General features: G+C 41.4%; 2 protein-coding genes across 9 annotated transcripts; both read left to right on the plus strand.

Annotated features, from left to right (window-relative positions):
* The first annotated feature begins 922 nt into the window (after nucleotides 1-922).
* Nucleotides 923-11,366, plus strand: ZBTB43 (zinc finger and BTB domain containing 43). 5 transcript variants are annotated; one of them, XM_027741347.2, is made up of 3 exons: nucleotides 999-1,095; nucleotides 3,055-3,215; nucleotides 3,309-10,223. In XM_027741347.2, exon 3 carries the CDS (start codon nucleotides 3,332-3,334, stop codon nucleotides 4,724-4,726), a length of 1,395 nt encoding a protein of 464 aa, XP_027597148.1. In that variant the 5' UTR covers nucleotides 999-1,095; nucleotides 3,055-3,215; nucleotides 3,309-3,331; the 3' UTR covers nucleotides 4,727-10,223. The 5 variants fall into 5 exon arrangements, 4 of the variants coding, with proteins under 4 accessions (XP_027597145.1, XP_027597148.1, XP_039240415.1 ...); XR_005564757.1 differs by lacking the exons at nucleotides 3,055-3,215; nucleotides 3,309-10,223 and adding exons at nucleotides 10,425-10,537; nucleotides 11,086-11,366 and having other exon boundaries at nucleotides 1,034-1,095; XM_039384481.1 differs by lacking the exon at nucleotides 999-1,095 and adding an exon at nucleotides 1,224-2,300.
* On the plus strand, nucleotides 11,106-23,811 carry ZBTB34 (zinc finger and BTB domain containing 34). 4 transcript variants are annotated; one of them, XM_039384285.1, is made up of 3 exons: nucleotides 11,106-11,139; nucleotides 18,974-19,088; nucleotides 20,052-23,811. In XM_039384285.1, exons 2-3 carry the CDS (start codon nucleotides 19,048-19,050, stop codon nucleotides 21,571-21,573), a joined length of 1,563 nt encoding a protein of 520 aa, XP_039240219.1. In that variant the 5' UTR covers nucleotides 11,106-11,139; nucleotides 18,974-19,047; the 3' UTR covers nucleotides 21,574-23,811. The 4 variants fall into 4 exon arrangements, with proteins under 4 accessions (XP_039240219.1, XP_027597200.1, XP_027597197.1 ...); XM_027741396.2 differs by lacking the exon at nucleotides 11,106-11,139 and adding an exon at nucleotides 11,675-11,759; XM_039384354.1 differs by lacking the exon at nucleotides 11,106-11,139 and adding an exon at nucleotides 11,961-12,423.
* The last annotated feature ends 229 nt before the right edge of the window (nucleotides 23,812-24,040 follow it).

Here is a 24,040-nt window from a genome sequence, read left to right on the forward strand (position 1 = left end):
TTAAAGTTTTTATTCGGCTTCCCATTAATGTAGGAAGGATATGGACTTAATCCAGCACTATGCACTATCAGACTTGAAAATACACACAGACCAAATTCTGTTCAAACACAGCACTTGCTAAAGCAGAGGTGGCTTCTGTGTCAGAGAACTCCCTTAGCTCCCGTGGCATGGGATGCTCTCCCTCCTCCCCCTGAATTTTAGCGTGTTCCCTTGCCCATGCTCAGCCCCACAAACCCTCTGTGGCTTTGGCTCGGGCGCAGTTCTCTGCCGGCCGGGGCCGTGCGCCGGGCCGGCTCCGCCTCGCGGGCTGTAGGTCGGGGCCCTGCCGAGGCCGCAGCCCGGGGGCTCTGCGAGCCGGGGGGAGCCGGGCCGGCTGAAGTCTTTGTGACGAATTTAAAACCCAAGCTATTATCGCCAGTTTTCCTTTAAAAAACAAATAATTAAAGCTTAAACAGATTTATTACTAAATTTGTACGGGTTTGATTGGGGGAGTCTTCGGGCAGCAGCCACGGCCGCGGGACGGGCCTGGGCGGGGAGCAGCGCCCCCTGCAGGCGGGCCCGAGCGGGGTCACGGGGGTGGGGGGAGCGTGGCCACGAGAGCGGTTCGGCTGCAGGACAGTCCCGGCGCTGGAGCACTTCAGGGTCTGTGCGGGACACGCGGGCCGAGCCAGCCCCCGGCGCGGACAGCGGGCTCCAGCCGTACTGTCTGGTGCTCCCGTCCTGGCAGTGCCCACAGCAGCGCTGAACGTATCACCCTGGGTAGCAGCTGCGGAGCAAAGGCAGAGGAGAGGAGGGGAAGGGAGAGGAGGGGAGGGGAGGGGAGAGCTCGGCCCGGCCCGGCCCAGCCCGGCCCGGCCCGGCCCAGTGGGTCTGTAAGACCCCTGCGAGCCCCCGCGGCTCCACCAGGGGGCGCCGCCGCAGCCCCGGCGCGAGCGGGATGCGTGTCCTGCTGTCACGTGACCGGAACGCGGAAGTGCCCGCCGGAAGAGGGGGAGCAGCTTCCGGCGCGGGCCGGGCTGGGCGCGGGCAGGGACGGGGCCGCACCGAGCGCCGGGGCCGCACCGCCCGCTATGCGAGAGACGCCGCAGCCCGTAGGTGAGATGCTGCCTCTCGCGGCCACCAGGAGGCCACGCTGTCGCCGGGCCCGCCCCGCAGGCCCACTCTGGGGTGGGGCGGCGCACGAGGCCTTCCTGCCCTCCGCGGCCGCGGGTCCCGCTCGCTCCGGGGCGCGGGGGCCGCCCCGGGCCGAGCCGATCGGCAGGGCCGCGCGGGCGCGCGGGATGCCGGGGCCTGTCCGGGCCCGCGGGCTGGAGCCGGGCCCTGCGCGGGGGCGTTAGGAGGGTGAGAGATCGGTGTCTGTGTGTGCAGAGGGGAAGGAACTCCCTGCCCGCACTTCTTAGAAGTAACCTTATTTTAAAGCAACTAATATGTGCCTTGTATGTTTCACTCAACCCTGCAGCATGGAGACTAATTTTTTTATTATTAGTTGAAATAGAAGGACTTTATGAGTTTGGGGTAAACAAAATGCAGAAACAGAACAGGTTGTAGAAGGAGGAAGTGAAACCCCTTTGGAAAACTGAAATTTTCCTGATGTTTATAGATTTGCTAATAGAAAATATTTTCCTTACATTTTGTTTTCATGAGACCTTAAAATGCATGAAAGTCTGCTACCACCTGGATTTTTTTCTCTGGTGACATGCTGAGTCCTTGTTGAAAGTTGGCAGTGTAGATTAGCAGGAATTATGTGTAAATTCTACAGGCATCTACAGGCATATATACAGAATTATATATGAATTCTACATGTTCAACTGTCTTTAAATTTCAGTTGAACATGTCCTGAGGGCTTATCTTTTTTATAGGCTAGTGTTGAAAAATAGAATCTGAAATCTGAGAATATTCTAAAGGGAGGTAAGGACCTACATCTGTATAAAAAAATCTGATTGTTTAAAAAAAGTAGGCGTAATGTACACAAGGTATAAGGTAACTCAAAGTACTTAAATAATTATGTCAAGTTATTTTAAGCAAATTGGTAAGAAAAATAAACAATTGAACTGGCAGGCACAGAATTCCATTGCTCCCTGGAAAAGTATCGGTAGCTGATTTGGTCTCCTGGTTGGTACTTTGAGGAGAAAAACTGAGGAGTGCTGAAGACAGTAGATTTAAGGGTGGTCTGCAATTGTGTGGGTGGCAACTTCACATAACTAGGCAGAGGATACCACTTGCTGCCCTGTGGCTCTTTGGGAATCCCACTGCCTTCAATCTTCTCATTATCAAATTGAAAATGGTGCAAGTCAAAGGAGGTAATGTTGGTCTTTCATGGCTGGATTTAAATTTCTGTAGTTTTTAATGATAGTAGCATGCAAACTTATCTCAAATTCAATTAAAAAGTTCAATCATGCTTTTCAGAAAGTTGTATTACTGCTTAAGGGACTTTGTAGTGAGATGTCTGGATGATGTGGGAACACAGATGTGAAAATCTGGGAGCTCTTAGCTGAGGTTCTGGCACATCGTTGTTGTGTTGTTACTAATATTCACATTTCAGGCAGGAAAAATTCTGTACAGCAGAATATCAATTTCCTGATTGACATTTTAAATTCTGTAAGATTTTTCTGAAAGTAATGTTATAATAACATCTCGATAGGCTCGAATTAAAAATTGGATTATAGTCCTGCAGCTGTACAAGCTGTTGCTGTTCTACCTTCCAGTTAATGAAATGACAGGGAAATGTCACGAGAAGGGTCATAAGCATCCTTTTCAGTGGGGTTCTGCCTGTGCTGCTGTTGTCATGGGGTGAGTTGATACAGTCGCTTTTGAAAACTTCGTCTGAAGTGAAATATTTCATGAGTACAATCAGTGTTTGTTGGGGGAACAAGGAGGTTGTTGGCAGTTGAAATACAGAATCTTTCATATGCTGTTACAAACTCTGGGATATCCTGGAATTAGAGCACTACTGCTATAATTTCATGAAATAACTGATTTGTTATCCAAAACTCATGCTTGAAATGCTTAGTCTATCCCAACTGGGTAACATGCTCTTTGTATCTCCTGCTGTAGTGGATGAGTCCTCTTGGAGAGAAGAAACACAATAAAATGTGCTGGCATAGGAATTTGTGGCCTCAGTATGGCTTTCAGAAGAGAGAGAAATGAGGTGGAGTGGGAGAAATACAAGTACAGCAGTGACATAAGGTTCCGGAAGATGTTGGGTTGAGTTCCACGTGAGTCTGTTAAAGAAAAAGTTTAGGTGGAAATGGAAAGGTCAGTAATTGACTAAGCAGAATTTCTGATTTATTTTTTTTTTTCACTTGCAGCACAACACTTAATTTGTAATGAAATGGAGTCTGGGTCAAGCTCATTTCGAGTGGAATTTCCAGATTTTTCTAGCACCATTTTGCAGAAGTTGAACCAACAGCGCCAGCAAGGACAATTATGTGATGTGTCCATTGTGGTTCAGGGCCACCTCTTCAGAGCCCATAAAGCTGTTCTTGCAGCTAGTTCACCTTACTTCTGTGATCAGGTTCTCCTGAAAAACAGCAGGCGAATAGTCCTGCCTGATGTGATGAATCCCAGAGTATTTGAAAACATTCTTCTGTCTACCTACACAGGCCGGCTGGTAATGCCTGCACCAGAAATCGTCAGTTATCTGACAGCAGCAAGTTTCCTTCAGATGTGGCATGTAGTGGATAAATGCACTGAAGTGCTAGAGGGGAACCCAACAGTTCTGTGTCAGAAGATGAATCATGGCAGTGACCATCAGTCCCCAAGCAGTAGTAATTACAATGGCCTTGTTGAAACCTTTGAACTTGGCTCTGGAGGACAGACAGAATTCCACAAAGTGCAGGAACTAAGGGATGGCGAAAATGAAGAAGAAATCTCTAAAGATGAGCTGTCGTGTCAGCTGACAGAACACGAGTACCTTCCCAGTAATTCTTCAACAGAACATGATAGACTTAGCACTGGAATGACCAGTCAGGATGGGGAAGAAGGAACTAGTGATAGTGCAGAGTACCAGTATACCAGACCAATGTATAGCAAACCCAGCATCATGTCTCACAAGCGGTGGATCCATGTGAAACCTGAAAGGTTTGAACAGGACTGTGAAGGTGTTGATAATCCTTATGATGAACACCAAGTTTCTGAATCCATGAATGCGATTCAAGCAGATCATTCAATCCAGTCTTCGGGTGTTGAAGACTTTCACATAGGTGACAAAAAGATGGAAACAGAATTTGATGAACATGCAGATGAAAGTAATTATGATGAACAAGTTGACTTCTATGGCTCGTCCATGGAAGAATTTTCTGGTGAAAGGGCAGAGGGCAATTTAAGTGCTCACAGACAGGATCTTATGATAGCAGCAGGCTATGGTGAGGGCATTGATATGGCTGCCGGGATTAAAGAAGAAACATCTCTCACGGGATTCTCCCATGCTGATAAGCTCTATCCTTGTCAGTGTGGAAAAAGTTTTACACACAAAAGTCAGAGAGATCGGCATATGAGCATGCACCTCGGTCTTCGACCTTATGGCTGTGGTGTCTGTGGTAAGAAATTCAAAATGAAACACCATCTTGTAGGCCATATGAAAATTCATACAGGCATCAAACCATACGAATGTAACATCTGTGGGAAAAGATTTATGTGGCGGGACAGTTTTCATCGGCATGTGACTTCTTGTACCAAGTCCTATCAAGCTTGTAAAGCTGAGCAGAGTACTACTGAGATGAACTAAGACATTAGTGCTTACACTTGTCTAATAGAGTAAGAAAAATAAACTAATTATGCAAATAATGTCTGGTACTTGCTATTGTACATTCTCAAAAAACAAGTTTTAGTGATTATGCTGGTATAAACAGATCAAACATATTTTGCTTTCTGCAGTATTACTCCAGGTGTTCAGTGTGTGAAGTGCAAATGGTTAATCTGAAAGGTGCTTGTAAAAGGAGTCTGACATTGATGGTAATCACAGCAGTATTTAGAAGCCCTCTTGTATTTCTAAGTCATCTAAATTCACAGTAAAACTCAGCTCTAAATTGACAAAAATCCTGAAAATACCTAGATGAAGCGGGAATCCAGGTAGCACTACTTAATAGAAAACTAAGATGACCAAATTGGGTTATATGATTCACATTTTAATGAAAAAAAAATAAATTAGAATTTCACCTCAAACTGAAGACTCCAACGTACTTCCCATGCATCATTAGATAGTCTATGTCATTCAGTAGCCTTTGCTGTATTGCTGAATGCAAGGCAGTGGTAAAGGTGCTTTGGCTTTCCTTTATCTGTCTTTCATTTTTTTAATCTATCTTCAGTAAAACAAATGTCTAATTTTGTGCTAATTTTTATTTAAAGTCTGTAAAGCACTTAAATGTAGTTTATCAATATATAAACTTCAATATGTATTAAGTATAATTTGTCCTTGCTCCTCTAGGGTCTAATGCTGTATGACTCTTGACTTCATTAGATTTTAATTGCTACATCGTGAGAGCTTTTAGAAGTGTGTGTAATAAGTATGAAAAAAAGTAATATGTAACATTTGGAACTTACTCAAAGTAACCATATATGTTTAAACTGTAGGTTTTTGTTCAAATTTTTGTGACTTACTACAGTAGCAAGTACCAAACTGGGTTCATGAACTGACTTTATTGGTACAAAAACTTCTTTGAGAACTTCTATCTAGTTTTTGAAACCTGCCTTAGGAAAATTATGTAGCCATTGGTAGGTATTTATACTTCTAATTCTTTACTCTATAATTCTTTATTATAGTAAGAACTATAATATAGATTCTTGGTACTAAACTACTGTGACTGGTTAGGTGTGATCATGAGCAGAGTTGTTTACCTCTTCAAATGAAGTTGCTTGTGAAAAAAAGTAGGAAGTATGTGATTTGGATCTTCTAATGGTACTGCAGAACATGGTACCATGCTTATGTCTGAAGTTGGGATTCTTGCTGGGAAAGTGGCACTTGTTCTTTGTTAGGATTAGGATCTATGTGTGGGGCTCTCGTTTGTGGAGATGGATGGAGGAGTGTGTACAGTTCTGAGAGATGCTGCCAGCTCTGAAGGGAGAGGGAAGGCATGAGTTGTAAAGGTGACAACAGGATTTTTGGGTTGAAAGCTTAATGTAGTCCAATGCAAAAGCAATTAACCCTTCTCAGTAGCTTACTGAAACATAAAAAGGAAAGAGCCTTTAGAGCATACATAGGCTATAATAGAAAGAGGTGATGTCCAAGTACAGTGCTGATAACATAGGAAAAATATTAACCAGCATTGAAGGCCCGAGCCTGCGCGGCCCCAGTTTCTGTATTAGGCACTGCAGTGTGCAGGATAATGTACTGAAACAGATGACCCTGTATAGTGAAGCAAAACCACACAAAGATTATTACTCTTCAGTTTCTTTTTTGCAGTTTCTTTTTTAATTCCCAGTTAAAAACTGTCTTAGGATGCAACTGAACTGTATCCTGAACATGAATGTCTGCTATGAGCTGAGGGTTTACTACTCAGTGGGCTGTAATTACTGTAATTTCTTTACTGGCATTCTACTTACAAACTTTAATTTTTTTAAGAGGCTCTTAATTCTTAATCTTCTAATGCTTCAGATATTTTTCATATGGAGTTTTGTTAAAACAGATATTCCCAAATACAATGAACCCATTGCTGGCAATGGGCACGAATGGTCAGCACCACAGAGTTCCTGTTCTTCGCACTTAATTGAACTCTACAAATATTATGGCGGCCATGTATAACCCTTGTGATCAAGGTACCAAAACAGGGATTTTGCTCACTAACACTGTAGCCTGCTTAATGTATAGAAGCACTTTGTATTTAAACAAAAAAAAAAAAAAAAACCAAACCATAAAACTTTATAAGTATGTTTTTTAAACTTAGAAATTATATTCCCCTTATGGTTTGTTTCCACACTGCTAACACTGTCTTTTTTAATATTTAAAAAAAATTATAATGCTTGCCTGTTTACATGAGTGTAGTGGAAAGGGTTCTTGCACTCTGTGGCCCTATTTTTCCATTCTCGAAGGCCTTACCACATATAGGGTGTCATTTCTGCAAGTACCATCATCACGTTTGAGAGAAGGCATTAGAATCACACAAACATAGAATGGTTTGGGTTGGAAGGGGACCTTGAGGATCATCTAGTTCCAGTGTCCCGGCTGTGGGCAGGGACACCTTCAACTAGACCAGGTTGCTCAGAGCCCCATCCAACCTGGCCTTGAATACATCCAGGGTGTTCCTTCACATACTCATTTCAAGAATGATCTTGTATATTACATTAGTTCTCAGCCCCTTTGAAATTGTCACTTTAGTTTTGCATAAAAAGGTTAAGAGTGCCTCTTCCCATTTAACCATAAAAAAGGCTGGACAGAAACACCAGTCTGAAAACCATGGTCAAGCAAAAAATATGTCTGTCAAACCCAGACCATCCTACAGAGCTGCCAGCAAAACTGTTTCTTTTACCAGCTTGGAATGACTTTTATATGGGATATTTCAAGGTTAAACATTACTTCTATTTGCAGTTAGATTACTTTGAAATAAAGCTTTAAAATAAATTGTACTGCGAGAGACACTTTAAAGGTTTTATAGCAGGTCCAGTAGATCATATTATGGAACCATGTCCTTTTTTAATGACTTAGCATGCATAGTAACCTTTTAGTATTTGCCTATAGCTGTTTTACCCCATATTATGGCATTGTCTTAAAAGTCCAACAAATGTTGCTCCACTGATCTTGAAGCACTTGGCTGATGTTAATTTACATGAAACCAATTGATTGCAGGAAAATACTGATCTGATTGTCATGAGATCAAGTTGAGAGGTTCAATGATTTAAGGGCAGCTTCAGATACATGTCTAAAATCCTTACTTTTGCATGGCACAGGTGAAACAGTTGTCTTGTGGTGTTTTTCCTGAGTTCAATGTATTGCCCTTTGACAAACTTCTAATCGCCATTTCAGGTATTGGGGGGAAAAAATAACAAAAAATTACTTAAACACTTAAAAAAACATCTTTCCTCTCCCTGCTTCAGGTTCAGCTTAAGTCTAACACCTCTCCTCCCTTCCTTTGTAGTCTCAGTTTCCCTTGTTTTCACCAAGAGTTGCATTTCCTGCCGTTTCCTTTAGTGAGGTGAGGGTCACGCAGGAGGTTGGGCTCGTATGCACACTGCCTTGTCTGATGCTCTTCATTTCTTAGTGGGTGTCCTCTGGTGCTCTGGGCTGGTTAGTGTCACTGTTCATGGTGACGCCGGGCCACAGTCCCTTCAGGGATGGGTCTGTTCCAGTCTGGCTCTCCTGTGGGCCTCAGTTACTTCAGAGGTGTACTGCTCTGGCATGGCTTAGCTGTAGGCCAAAGTCCTCTCAAAAGTAAATCTCAGACACAGAGCGTGTCCTTCTGTGAGTATGTCTATACATATCCTCAGTGACTTCTCCAGGTATTTTCCCAAGAGCAGCTCTTCAGTTTCTCCACATGTCCCCAGGAGTATATTCTCTGTATGTGTCTCCCTGCACCTCTTGCTAGCAGCTGCCACTCTTCCTTAAATATGTTTAAACAGAGGCAACATGCACACCTCTGGTTGAGATTTTGGCATGCAGTGGATTGTCCACATCTGTTTTGGTGCAGGCTGAACCCCACTTGACTAGCACAGGGCAGCTCAGAAGCTCTGGCCACTCATCCCCCCTGCAGCCCCTGTCACTGGTGCCACTGCAGTTCTACATAGCCAAGATACACAGACAAGGCTTCTGTCAGGCTCTTAATCTTTGCTAATGGAGTGGTCTTGTTCAAGGTACAAAAAATTATTTCTTGTTTGTGGGGAGGAGGGAAGTGATCCATATATATATATATATAAAATATGAATGCGTATGTATACAATGAATTTCATTAATCTTCCCTTATGCTTCATTACCTTCAATAATGTGGCTTTTGGCTGTAGTAAAGTGTCTTCTGAAAACCAGCATCATTGTACACACAGGAGGCTTTCAGAATTTCCTGCTGCTGTGAAGCCATTCATTGTCCTAGCAGTGGTAAGAATACTTGATGATACTACAGCTAAGTTCCTTTTCATTCCATTTTGTAACTCAGATGTTAATTACCATGGAATCTGTGTAACTGCCATTCTGAAAAATTCAACTGTTAGCAGGGTTGCTTAGGTGTATATCAAACCCTTTTGAGGTAGGAGGTTCTTTTATTTCAGATACCACTGTTGTTTTGGGGTGTGTTTTTTTGTTGTTTCATTTTTTAAACTTTACCTTCTTTGTTTTATGAGTGAGCAGGTAGACTCTAGAAGGTACTGTCAGTACAGTTTTTGGTCTCAGCTTTTTTCATCTGAGGTGTGTCTGAATTTGAGAAACTGTTCTGTATCATGAGCAAGGCAGATGATCAAAGGCTGATGTATTGTGTTTCTCATTATAAAACCAATCCTTGACGGCCTTGTATTATTGAGCCTGAAAGAATAGAGGCACATCAGGGTTTGTAATCTCAACCCTTTTGCTTTGTGCCAGCAAGGTGACCTGTCTGAATTATGAGACCTACAGAAGTATATTGAGTATTTTGCTTTAACAGAATTAGGACCTTTCTCAAAACAATAAATGAAAGTTGTTTTTTTGTCATTTAGTTGCTTCATTGGATAGCTTGGCTTCTTTAGCTATTAGCTGTAAATTGTCAGTGCCCTAGGGGAAGATGCTGGAAAAGAAAATGGTATATTTTTAATGTGATTAAATTGTAAATTCTGATTTTTGCTTGAAGCCTGTGTCTGTCAATTGCTGCTCTTTTTTTTATTATTATTCATGGGATTCCATATTTCTTTCAGAAATGTAACTGTTTATGCAAGTGAATCTTCCTTAATGAGCTATAAGTTTTTATTCTAAACAAGTCATTTATAATAGTAAATTTGCATAACTTGATATTTTGTGAGATGTTATGCCTGTATTGCAGAGGTTGGATAGTTTTGTCTATAAATATTGCTGTCCTAATTGTACAGCATGGTTTTAATTTAATGTTACTGTTCAATATTTTCTTCTTATAGAAGAGTCCCATGCCCCTTTTTCGTATAACATGTTTTAATAAACGTTATCTGTCAACTTTGTAAATGTTTTCTTAAGCTTGACTGAAAGGAATGCATGTCTAGTACTAGTATTTAATATTTCACTTTGCCAAAATAAGCGCTCAAAGAAAAGTACAAATTCAAAAGTTGTTGATATATAACTTTATTAAATATATAAAGAAAAAGTATCTGGTAATGTGTCTTCTTGAAATATTGAGAACATGCCAGCCTGGTCTAATTAAAAACTAAACTAAAACCTGATTTTTATAACACAGTAAGTTTGATGAATTTGTAGAATTGGACCCATTTCCTTGTTGCTTTACGTAATTAGTTTCCATGCTAGTTCAGATTCATCAAACAGGTTTTGTTATAACTGTCTTTTGCAGAATGGGGATCTCTGAAGTTACAATACAGAATGTACATGCTGATAGGGAAATTCCAAAACACACAGACAGAGTAGCAGCAACTGCATGTCTCCAAAACCTCCTGGTACACTTAAGTAAGTACAGATAAAATATAGATTTTTTTTTTCTTGTCTAAGTATGAAAGAAATTTCATACTGGGAAAAGTATTAAAGACTAAGTCTCCCTTATCTTCCTGTGAGGATTCCTTCTCTCCCTGACTAAATTCATATACTCATCCTGAACAATTGATTTTGTCCAGCCTCCATCTGCTCTGCCCTTGTGGAACCATCCTAGCTGCTGCTTGCTACTTAAGCAAAAATGAACTCGCTCTCATTGAAAGCATGTTCAGCTAATTCCTGGAGAAGGCAATATTTGTATACCAGGCTTCTCAGTTTTCAGCAAAATCAAATGGACTATGGTACAAGCAAATTAATTTTCTCTTGCTGTTGGTTACACTTACTGAATGCATGTAAGAACAAGCCCAAAGTTTTCGAGTTTCTTCTATGTGAGTGAACAAATACAATTTGTGTGTGTGTTCTTTAGCTCTATTATTTGTGCCCTCATCAGGATGCTCCCCAGGCTGCTGCTTTATCTGATCAGCTTTAATGTCTAATTTCTGAAGACTGTGTTCTGTGTTTTATAGGGAGAGAAAGACATACCTTAAGAAGACAGAATGTGGTGTCCAAAGTTAGACCAGGTGGATATCCCAGCAGGACCTACTGCACCAGTCACTCTGACTTTAATCGTAGTACATCAACTGTCTGGTAAAACACTGAGTCGTTGCACTACCTGAACGACAAGTATGTGCAGGATAACAAAAATCCCTGTGCATGCATGCTGAAGCGATTTGTGTGAGTTACAGGGACAGTGTAACACAGGTGAACTTCTTAATTCTTTGCTCAATAAAGGTGGCAATTTACAGCTGGGGTGGGGGATGTTCTCCCTCAAAAGCTTCCTCACTGCCTCTGTAAGGGCCCGGTGGGGTTCTGAGCGCGTTTGTCCTCTGGAGCTGCCCCGTGGGAGTTCTCGGAGCGGCTCTACCCGTTTTCACGCCGGATTCAGCCACAGCTCGAACCCTTCTACCTCCCTGGGGCGCCGCACCGGGAAGGCGGCTCCGCCCGGCCCCGGGAAGCGCCGCGGGCGGGTCCCGGACGGCCCCGGGGCTCCGCCCGCTGCCGGGGCGGCACCAGGAAGCGGAACGGCCGCCAGCGGAATCAGTTCCGGGTGCGAGTGGCTGCGGGAGCGGGCGGGAAGCGGCGGTGGGAACGGGCCGGGCCGGCCGGGGACCCGCCATGTGAGAGCCCCCGACAGCCCCAGGTGAGCGGCGGGCGCGGCGCTCCCGGGCGGGACGAAGTCGTGCTCGGGGAGGGGGTCCCGGCACCTGACAGGCCCCGCGGGAGCGGCGGCCGCGGGCCGGGGCTCGGCTCGGCTCGGCCGCCCGGAGCGGCGGCAGCGGCTCTGCCGGGGCTGCTCTGGCCCGGCCGCGCTTCGCCGGGGGCTGTCGCGTCACCCGAGTCGGTGTCTCCGGTGCAGCTTTGCCGCGGAGAGAGCGGGTCGGGCGCGCGTGTGTCGGGTCTGCTGTTACCTCGGGCGAGGCGTCACATCCCCGGCCCCTTCGGGGACGTGTTCATTGCCGGGACGTTTGGGACCCTTCAGCCGCTACTGTTCCGTCAGAGGAAGTGGAAATCCTAAGTGAAAACCCGATCTCTTTAATGCAAAGGTCTTTCCAAATCCCCGCAGATGTGCACGGCATGCAAATTTGGTTTTGGTCTAGAATAAATCATATTTGAGAGTGAATTTGGGACACGCCAGAACAGTCTCAGAAACATTGACATAGGAGAGCCTGGTCGCCAAGGGAAAACCAGGTGGTATAGGATTAACTGCACTGCAGTCGATAAAGAATCCTCAACATCTGTGTCAGAATGTGACTGTGCTTCATCGCCTGTCTAGGGACAGCCACAAACTGTTCCGTCTGTCCCAGGTAACGGGTTGGAAAAATACTATGAAAAGGGCTCTTCACAGCTACTGTAAATCTACTGCAAAAAATGTTGCTGATATCTAGAGAATATAGTTACTTCATTGCCTAAAAGAAACATTGAAGCCAAAAAGTTATGATTTGCTGAAGAATGACTAAGCCTTAAAAAAAAAAAATAGAAAAGTGGATGGATTAAAATGCACAATGGTGATGAAGTATTACCTTGGTAGTAAATAATATTGTGATAGCAGGAGGTTCAAGAGCCCTCTCCCCCTCCTCTCACTCCCCACTTGTGAAAGTTCTGCCTATATATATATCCTGAGTCTCAAAATATAAGCTGGTGTTTTTTTATAATTATAGTGGCTTCTCAAAGCATAGGTCTCAAAGTTGTCAGATATTCAGATGTGACTATTTAGCATTACATAATGGGGATATTATGAAATTTGTGCATAAAATAAAAGTTTTTGATCATTTTTACTTGTAAGATCTTGCTGATTTAAGGTGTACGTATCACCAACATGTCCCTTTGTTTTATTTATCTGACAGAATACTTTTGTCAGTATTGGAATCATAGACTTACAGAATAGTTTGAGTTGGAAAGGACCTTTTGATCTTGGCTTGTCTCCAGTTTGCCTCCTAGTGACTTTTTTCCTGCATTCAGAAATAAATACATACTTGTAACTTCTTTTGTAGTAATTTAATTTCCAGAGCCAAAATTTAGAGATTATTTCTATTGAGGTTTCTAATTGTTAAGTGAAACATTTTTTATGCATTGATGGTTGTTTCATTTTTACTCTTTCAATCACTTTCACACAGGCAAGCAGTTGTGAGGAAAACAGTTAGAAACTAAGGGATGAAGGTGGCCCTTGGACTTCATTTTTACATCTGCTTGCTTTGGATATTTGTTCAAATAGGAGGCTCCCTTTTTTTTTTTTTTTTCCCCCTATAAATTGCTAAATATGCAATTTCAACAATTTCCCTGCTGCACCATGCTAACCACTGAGAATGGGTTTGTAGCGTTACTGGTATTGGAATGTGTCTATGCGTGCATGTGCATATATGTACATACATATAAATAAATTGGTTGTATTTTGATATCAAAATCATCCACTCTTTGAAGTGGTTTTCTGTTCGTCATGTTGTGGACCTTGGTGAGGTAAAAATAAATCCTTTTAAATTTTGGTTAGACAAAAGTCTGAATTAGTAAAGCTGTTCTGAACCGAGTGTCAGGAGTTACTGCGTTGCTCCCTGGGCAGCTGGTGGTGTTGTGTCCTGCAGCACTGAGCTCACCCACCAGGCAGGACCTTTGCTCGTGGCTTCACTGCAGGTGTTCAGTACTTAGGGTAGAGCATGGCCTCTCTGGCTGCACAGGGAGGATGATGACTTTCACTGGAGTGTTCTGATATTTACTGATGCAAGTGTGCAAGAAATAAGCTTTCTAGTAACTATATTGCAGAACACACTAACTGGCTTCAGTTTCTGAGGAAACTGGGCATTTCCTGCATCTTTAAGAGGTAAAGTAACAAAGTTTTTAATTGCTTTGTAGTCTTCACTACGCTATCAGATTCTGTATTGTAGTCTAAAATAGAACTGAAGCAAACTGATTTTCAAAGCTGTTTTCTAATGAGTAATATTCCACATGCACTCTTTGTTGTGTGCTTTCCTACAGATAATTTGGGCAAACTGTCTGTTTCTTCTTTGATTCTGATGGGCACTTCAGAAGAAGTGAAGAATTGATGCAAAAACCAGTTCTACATATTTGCATTGTATTTGCTGCTTATATTATTTTAAGTTTATTGTAGTTTAAAATTATCTCAATTGATGGGAGACTATGGGGTTTTTTCACCTTCTTCTGGTTTGTTTTTTTTTTTTTTTTTTTTAGTGGCTGCAGTATTAAAATCTGTTTTCTAGAAGTGGGGAAGCTACCCTCCTTTGGGGTTGGATTTGCAGTGAAGCAGTAGTGCTGTGTGGGACAATGCTTAAAGCCGTGCAAGGGCATTGTACGTTGACTTTTAAAAGATAATTAATACTTTACTGCTATGAGAGGTATAAACTGGTAAAAATATTCTATGAACAGTCTCTTCCCTATTTTTAAAAACTATTTAAAGAGTGTCTTAGAGACCCCCTGTAGCCTGTGACATACCTTATGGCAGTTTTTCTTGGATACAGCTAGAATTAATTAGTGTGGCTGCTGTAAATCTGAAGACTAATGCAAATGCAGTCTGAAAGGAGTGAGAGTGATGATGATCTTTGCCTAAAAACTTCCATGATCACAGCTGATGGGTTACATTCCTAGGTTAGAATTCTCTTGAATGATGATACATATTTGCAGTGATGTCTTGAGTTCTCACACAAGATGGTGTAGCAGATACTGACTCCTACAAAATGCAAGGGGGAAGTGCACTGCTCTATATAAATACCTATTTATTTTCGTGCTTTTTCTCTGTACTCTGAGCAGTAATGTATGGAGGGAGTATCACAGAATCATTAAGGTTGGAAAAGACCTCCAAGGTCATCAAGTCCAACCTGTGACCGATCACCACCTTGTCAAGTAGACCAGAGCACTGAGTGCCATGGCCAGTCATTTCTTGAACACCTCTAGGGATGGTGACTCCACAACCTCCCTGGGCAGCCCCTTCCAGTGCCTGACAACCCTTTCCATGAAGAAATTCCTCCTAATGTCCAACCTGAACCTCCCCTGGCACAGCTTGAGGCTGTTTCCTCTTGTCCTGTCACTTCTTGTCTGGGAGAGTCATTCTTGGTGTCATGGAGCACTTTGCTTTGTTTTTGTCTTAATTTTCATTATGACCCTCCTAGCTTTTCTACGTATTCCTGTTTTCAGACATGCTACAGCAGTAATGGTTTTTAATGTGAGGTTTTTTTCCCAATGATCCCTTGTTGCTGAGCTAACTTAAGAAAATGCAAGGAATCTTTTCTCACACCTTTGTGTGAGTTGAAATGAGTGTAATTTGTATCATTCACCTGTCTGTGAGAATGGTGAATCATACTTCAGTGAATGAAGGAAATTAAACAGGTGCAGACTTAGAAGCAGAAACTAATACGATGTTGGCAGACACACAGCTTCGTGTTGTAGTTATATGATGCTTCTCTGCTGCTACTATATGATGTCAGTAAAATTAAATACCTAATGTGATTTGTCACCATCTATTCTTGGTTTTTTTAAATTAAATAAGAGCTTTCATAGAACATAATTTTTAAAGTAAGTTTCTTTCAAAATCTAATGAGAAATGTTAAATGTCTATCACTGGTGTTCACAGGTTACTTCAATGAACACTTTTGTTTGAAGATGTAGGGCAGCAATTCACTACTAGTAAATTCATTCTGTGGCCTACATTTGCTGTATAAAACCCCGATGAATAAAGATAATACAGATGCAAAGAGAATTTATATGATTCTTTTAAGTGCAACTGGATCATCTACAGAAATACAGAGGAGGCTCAACACAGAGCCCTGCTAGGACTTACTGAACCTGGTGTCCAGTTCTGGCCTGTGCCTTCAGCCAGTTTCTTGGATACCTAATAGCTAGGAAAACCTTAAACACTTTGATCTACTTTTGCAAAAAGGTTTAAGAGAGGACTTGTCTGTGAATAGGTGTGCAGAGGTGGACTGAAATTCTACAGGACTTTGCCCGAACTTTACACTAACTCAAGGCAGGGGTGAAAGCTCAAGCAAGACAAAATGCATTACTTTTAACAGTGAGAGTATCTCATGTTGCTGTGAGTTGTCTTAATTCTCACTACCCCCAAATGCTTGAGTTTGTTTATCGCAAATAAAATTGTCATCATTCTGAACTACTGTTCTACATGGCTATCCTGAGCCTAAATAACAGAGGTTCCCTCTGCACGTGCCAAGATATTATGGAAGGTACTGAACAAGACTTCTGACTGAGCATTAATTTTTTTTTTTCTTCACCTGTGCTAATTCTGTAAAGAATTATTATGTGTGTTAAGTTTCATTCTGACTGTCTGGTTAACTGCAGAGATAATTTTTTTCTTTAGAGCACGCAGTGGGTGCATCCAAAGTTAATTTGTGCTTTACAGTGCCTTTCTACTTCAGTTTAATGCTACATGCCTCACCCCTGAAGGGAAGAGATTAGGGAGATGTTTCAACTTGAAGGAAGCTGTTAAAAAATTGGGGGGGTTCTCATTAGTCTTTTCAAACTGTAGTGATCTTCCAGGACTGTTTCAGAAATGTTTCAGTCATAAATCACATTGGCTTGTAAGAGCTACTGGCCTGCCAGCACTGATGAATGATTGAGCATTATTATGGTACAGTACCTGCTGAACATTATTTTGGTTAATGTTACTAGAATTTTATTATGGAGCTTTTAACTTGATCCTGTATACAAATAAAATAAAACCTTCTTGTGTATGGGAATATAATCTATAGATTACTTTTATTTTCTAGCTAGTGACATTCGGGATCTCTGTGAATAAGATCATTCTTCTTCTGGCCATTATTCACCAGTAAAACATGGCTAGCAGTGCCTGTTTCTCTGATGCGTGTAACACCCAGGTTTTTCCCCAGGTCTTGCTTTCCCTAATTGATGGAAGGAAGGTGGGGTGCCCTGATACTAACCCTGGCAAAATTACTGCAGCCTCAGTGCTGTTCCTGCTACAGTCCTGCCTGTTCCTGAATGGGGTGTCTATCAGCAACCTGATCAGTTCCAGAATCTCCAGCTGGAGATATAAGGTTGTGGCTGAAAGCAGAAGTAGGGTTCCCTTCTGTCAAGTGCTGTTGCAGTTCAAAATTCTTGTCATTTAACCCCAGCTTTCTACCCCAGATGTTTTCAAGGTCACAGGAAGCGTGTGAAGGAATAAACTGAGGTGGAAAAGTAGTCACAAGTGCATGCTGTCGCTTGTTCACTTTGTTTTTTAAAAGCAAGTGGATATAGAACCTTGTTGTCCACTGCTTTGGGGCTTATTTTTGTGTACTGGACCTGTTTGGTTGCTTTCAAAGCAACACTGTATGTTCCCTTGGTCCCTGTTGCTGGTTTTCACTGCTTTTCTGCTGCACTGGCAGCCAGACTTACAGACCGTTAACTCCGTCATCCTCTGCACTCACTGCCAGCATTCGTGCTGTTTACTCCTAGCATCTTTAGCAAAATAAGCTGCTTTTTTCCCAAAAGAAAGATGAAACAACCCTGAGAACAAGGAATTACTTGTAGATATGTATATGCATATGGAGTTAAGGGAATGTTCTAACAGAGTGATAATGTGCAGGTATCACCCTGGTTCCATTTCTCCTTGGTGTCCTTCCCTCCTGGTTCTCACACTTTCTCTGGTGTGTGTTTACAGTCCATTTTCAATGTGTGGCTGTGTCCCAGGACTGTGAATTCATTTAGAGATGCCAAGATGCCATGATCAAAAGGACATTTTTTTTTTCTCCATGGTAAGGCATCTTTTTTTCTACTCAGGTGCCTATCCTTAGTTCATTCCTTCTGTCTGGACCAGTGCTAGTGGTGACAATTTGCATTTTAATATTTTCTCTAGGAGTAAGTTGTTCTTGATTTTGCTAAGCAATAGCCCTTACAGAAGTATGGGACAAACTTTCTGTACATCCTTGACAAGAATGACAAATTATTGCTGCTGGGGACTGGTCTTTTAGTTTGTACACAGTCCTCAACCCAGGTAATTTGTCAATTCATGTCACTTCAGGTCAGCAAAAGTTCTTCCTCCACTTAGCATGGAGAATCATGAATGATTAATCAGGAGTGGCTGGTGTAGCATCTGTGTGTAGCTAATAAGCCCCACAAATTAAAGGTAGTGAGCTCTGTTGGGTTTGTAAGAAGCCGGCTGCCCTGTCAGACACCAGTGAAGGTGACAAACAGGCATCCAACTGCTGGGATGTCTTCCCTATGGGACTGGGATAGTGGTTCTCTGTACAGCATGCAGGGATGCTCAGAATAACAAGGTTAATCTTGCCATGTAACTGCCTCGCTGTTGGACTGGGGTTGATTGTGTGTTGTACTGTTTGATTTCTGACTTAAATCAGCTTGCAACTCTGAATCATTTTATAGCTTTGTTTGCTGAATAAAAGAACTGTCCTGCCCAAGCCATCTCTGAATGGATCACTGTGATCACATCACTTCTGGTAAACATCTTGCAGTCCTTATTTCCCACCTCAGATATAACAGGTGGGAAAAATGTCTTTCCCCCTTCTTTTACATCACAACTGTAAAAGCTCAAATGAAGGCTGGCTTACCCATTTTCATTAATGACACTGATAACTTAGAGAACATGTTTAGCGATTCCGATAACTTGATTTTGAATGCTCTGTGAGAGGTTTTTCCAGTTTTCTAAATAGGTATTCATTACCTGGAGATAGTGTCCAGTCAGGAAGCTGGCTCTCTTGCATTTGCTGAAAAGAAGTTCCATTTGTGAAAATTATGAATGTTAGTTTTAAGTGAAAGTCAGCTGACAGAGCTCCACTTCTTCCTTTCAGGCTTTTTATTGTATTTCTACCTGTTGATTTTGTTTTTAGAATACCTGAATTTTCATAATTTGATTTAAATTGTTCATATGTCCCATTACAGCATGTAGCATAATAGAAAAAAAAATCCACTAGTATATTGTGATACATTGGACATGCTTCCTGCATCCGAAGTCAATGGATGATGTTGAGATCTCTTTGTTCAATTGGAAAAGCAGGTATGGTGGCAATATTGTGTGTTTATACTTCTGCATTAATAAGAACAAGAATAGCAATAAAAGTCTGAAGATTCTTGGGCACTTGATTAGTGTCTTGGAAATGTAAGATGATGCTGCAGATAGACACTCTCAGGGTGACAAATGTGTGTGCTTTCTACAACAGTACTCTGTGAAAAGTGCTTTTCTTTAGCTCTTGTTTGGAATTCTGTACATTTCTTTAAAGCCTCTTGGAATGTCCTTTCCTGGTGGTTGAGTACCCATGGCTTTTAATTTAGGTTAGAATTTAAATGTCAAATCATTCTAGATAGGAAATAACTGTTACATGGGATGAGCTTCAAAGCTCACATTGTGGTTTATTAAAAAAATTAATTAAATCACAAAAGAAAATTTTTTTAAAAATTGAAAGTCCATGGGTGGCTCAAACACTTTTCTTTCAAATGCACACGCACACGTGCCTGTGGCGTTTCTCTGGCAGGTTTTTCAAACTTCATGAAGTACCTTCCAACAATAATTCTTGGGCAATTTAACAATGCAGTTCCTTGCAAGTATCACTGTAGTGTCTGGCTTGTACACCTACTCAGGGTTCTGAAGTGTTAACCTTGCTTAATGGCTATAAAACTGGTATTCTTTTGGAAGGGTGGAGGTATCATTCTGCAGTTCTTGCCAGGGAGTGGAATTGTAAAGTTTCTTTGAGGACACAGACTGTCCCAGGGAGCCTGTCATGTATTCTGAGCAATTCCATTGTGAATGTCACAGAGGAATAATTCACATTATAGAAATGCAAGAAATGCATAGATTAAGACTCTACTTTCTTTATTATATCAAGTATCTATGCTTACTGTTTTGTTGTATTGCACCTTTAACAGGTCAGTGAGGTGATGTAACTTAAACATTTGCAAGCATTTTTTAAACGGAAAACTCCATATTCATTCTCAGTTGTAAATCTTTGTATTTTTCTTTCAGATTACTCTTTACATCAGTAGAAATGGACAGCAGCAGTTTCATTCAGTTTGATGTGCCAGAGTACAGCAACACTGTTCTGAGCCAGCTAAACGAACTCCGCTTGCAAGGGAAGCTCTGTGACATAATTGTGCACATCCAGGGGCAACCGTTCCGCGCCCACAAGGCTGTGTTAGCTGCCAGCTCTCCATATTTCCGTGACCATTCAGCATTGAGCACCATGAGTGGCTTATCCATATCAGTAATTAAAAATCCCAATGTTTTTGAACAGTTGCTTTCTTTCTGTTACACTGGAAGGATGTCTTTGCAGCTGAAGGACGTTGTCAGCTTTCTGACTGCAGCCAGCTTCCTGCAGATGCAGTGTGTCATTGACAAGTGCACGCAGATCCTGGAGAGTATCCATTCAAAGATCACTGTTGGCGATGTTGATTCTGTCACTGTTGGTGCTGAAGAAAATTCAGAGAATCGCAATGGCGTTAAAGACAGCAGCTACTTTGCCAACCCTATTGAGATCTCTCCTCCCTATTGCTCTCAGGTGCGACAGCCAACAGCAGGCAGCGATCTGCGGATGGAAACTACTCCAGGCAAAACTCTACGGAGTCGTCTGCAAGAAGAAGGACATTCAGACCGAGGGAGCAGTGGGAGTATCTCTGAATATGAGATTCAGATTGAAGGTGATCATGAGCAAGGAGACCTGATAGTAAGGGAAAGTCAGATTGCAGAGGTGAAAGTTAAAATGGAGAAGTCTGACAGGCCAAGCTGCTCTGACAGCTCTTCCCTCGGGGATGATGGATATCACACTGAAATGGTGGACGGAGAGCAGGTGGTGGCAGTAAATGTTGGTTCCTATGGGTCTGTCTTACAACATGTTTATTCATTTACCCATGCCTCATCCCAGGCTACAGGTGTGTCAGAAACCTTTGGGAGCCTGAGCAATACAAGTCCTTCAAGGTCAATGCTGAGCTGTTTCAGAGGGGGTCGTGCACGCCAAAAACGAGTACCTACAGGTCACTTGCATAGTGATGTCCAGGGCTTGGTGCAAGGGGCTGACAGTGAATCCATGGTGAGTAATCCAGGATATGAAAATAGTCCACAGGAAAGAAATGCAAGAGGTCACTGGTATCCATACAATGAAAGGCTAATTTGTATTTACTGTGGGAAGTCTTTCAACCAGAAAGGGAGCCTTGATCGACACATGCGATTGCACATGGGAATAACTCCTTTTGTGTGCAAGTTTTGTGGAAAGAAATACACCCGTAAGGACCAACTTGAGTATCATATTCGTGGTCACACAGATGACAAACCCTTTCGCTGTGAGATCTGTGGCAAATGCTTTCCTTTCCAGGGTACACTAAACCAGCACTTGCGAAAAAATCACCCTGGGGTAACAGAAGTGAGAAACAGGGTCGAGTCTCCAGACAGAACAGAAGCATTTGTGGAACAGAAAGTAGATAATGATGCTTCAGCTTCTGAAGCCATGGATTCTAGTATGGAAATTCATGCAATGTCTAACACATCTGATTAAAATACTACATTTTAAGTGCAACACAGACAAGCACACTACTAGTGTATTTTTAAAGTATTTTATTCTTTTAGTAATCTTCAGTACAAATGTAACAGCCTTTTAATTTTCCTGACCTTCTGGAAATCAGTTAGAAATGGTTTCTGGAGAGGACTACACAAGTATTCTTTGTTTTTGAAGGAGGCTGAGTTGTTTGGGGTTTGTTTTCTACTTTTGGAGATGCTCAGAACATAAAGACTGTGCTGGGGAAAAGATAGGAAGAGTCTGCTGAAGTGTCCCTATTGATTGATCTGGCGAGACACAAACTCCAGTGGAGAAAGATATTAGAATAAGGTTGGCAGCTCTGCTGGATGCTCCAAGAAGCTGTAAGTTCCCTTATTTTCTGAAATCCTCTTGCTGGTAATGAGTTACACAGCAGTGGGGAGAAAGAATATCATAGCTTTGATTCTTGTGTCACAATGAAATCTATTCTTACTAACTGGTTTTGGTAGTGAGTCTGTTTATATATATAAATCTGCTTTATATATATAAAATGTTTTCACTTTTCCTATTCTGGTTGAGGTGAATGTAAAAGTATGGCAAGGCTGATACCATATACCACTCTTTCAACTGCTAGGACTCCTCTCTGCTTAGGGTTTAGGACTTTGGACTTTAGGAGGATGGTTTTGGTTTTAAATGAATGTTGTTTGGTTTTCATTTTATTAAACTATTACTTTGTGTGCAAAAGTGAGCAAAGTGAATTACCTTGTTTTAATAGCTTTGCTTTATAACATATGTAAACCAAATGCCATAAATCTATTAAATTATGGTTAAACTGTTGAGGGGTTTTGTTAGTTGTCTAGAATGCAAGCTGGACAACCTGTGGTGCTGACCTTTTTATATATATAGAGATAGATATATCTATATATATATATATATATATATATAAAAATATTAGCAAACCTAAAAGTAGCATTGTGGTTTTAAATGTGTTTTGGCTGGCCTCAGAATCTACCTTCATTTCGTACTGTAGAACCATACCAGGTAATTAAATTTAACTTCATCACTCTTCATGGTTGGTTAAAACCAGAGAGAGATGTAGTTTCTACCACAGTATTTCCAAGCAGTATTTTAATAGGTCTCTTCACAGAGAACCGTTTTCAGGTGCACGTTGACTTCCTACTTAAAGCTCCAAGTGATATGCCAGCACTTGGAATTTGTACTTTTTTTGTATAAAAAAACAAATACTCTATGGGAATATTGAGCAATATGTCTGTTATTTCATGTGTGAGTATTACAGAGTTGCTATGGCTTCTCTGCTATTTTCAGTGGTTGTTTTCTGCATAAAGGAGCTACCAACAACTTTAAAAATACTCTAAATCTTTTTGTTTCACCAAATATATGTTTTTAAAATGGTGCTAACTTCATCATTTAGGTCAGTATAATATATAAAATGTGAAACATAATAGTAACAGTTAAGAAAAAAAAAAATTCCCTAACAATAAACAAACAAAAGCCCCCACCCTACGCAAACCACCCCCTAAAAAAACCCCAAAGCCAATAACAAACAAACAACAACAACAAACCCCCCAAAAATACCACAAAAAAATCAATAGCTTAAGAGACCTCAAAAGCATGGACTGGCAAACACTACTGTGTAACATTCTACCTGAATTCTACCTGATGAACAGAATTAATCGTTAAATTAATCACATAATTCTTTAAAATACAGGTTTTGTATTATTGGGTCTTATGTTTGTTTAGCTGATATTGAAAATACGTCTGTGAACATGCTGTTTAACTCCTGAAATTTAGAAAATAAAAGCTTTTCTAAATTACGGGAAAACAAAAAGGTAGGTTTGCTATGTTGTACAGCTTTTTGGCCCCTGTGAAGTTAGGGCATATTTGTGCAGTAGCTTTATTAAATACACTAGTTCTTAATATTGTGGCAGTCTGCAATAAGAATTAATTTCATAAAACGTGGATTTACAGTATAACCCCCACCTGCTCCATTGGAGCAGTTTCAGTTAAATTGGGTACATCATTTGCCTCTTTGTCCCAAAACTGCCTAAATAAAGAGGCAGAGGGTGGGGAGATGTTTCTCTCCTTGAAGCAACAACAGAACTTTTGTTTCCAGTAAGGGAAGGGATAGTCTGTGTCTAGGGCAGGTAGTCTGTATGTTTACCCACCCAACAACATGTTGCTGTTTCTGATATAGTTTTTTCCCTAAGTGTATGTTTTAAGCAATTAAATGTAAAAAAAAAAAAAAAAAAAAAAAAAAAAAAGTAAGTTTTGATAAATTAAGTTTGAGACATGCAAAATCCAAGAAATGTACAGTTATTCCTAACCCTTTATCTTGAACCTGTGCTGTGGTGCCTTTGGTGTGACTTTTTCCCTGGAAGAATGAGTTGAGAATAGCAGGATATGGGTACAAATTTTATATTTCTTGAATTTCTCTGTGTCACAATCTTAACATTATTTAAATCTAGTT

The sequence above is a fragment of the Pipra filicauda genome, unplaced genomic scaffold (genome assembly GCF_003945595.2).
Source record: "Pipra filicauda isolate LSUMZ 115617 unplaced genomic scaffold, ASM394559v2 scaffold100_size2392355_pilon, whole genome shotgun sequence".
NCBI classification, from domain to species: domain Eukaryota; kingdom Metazoa; phylum Chordata; class Aves; order Passeriformes; family Pipridae; genus Pipra; species Pipra filicauda.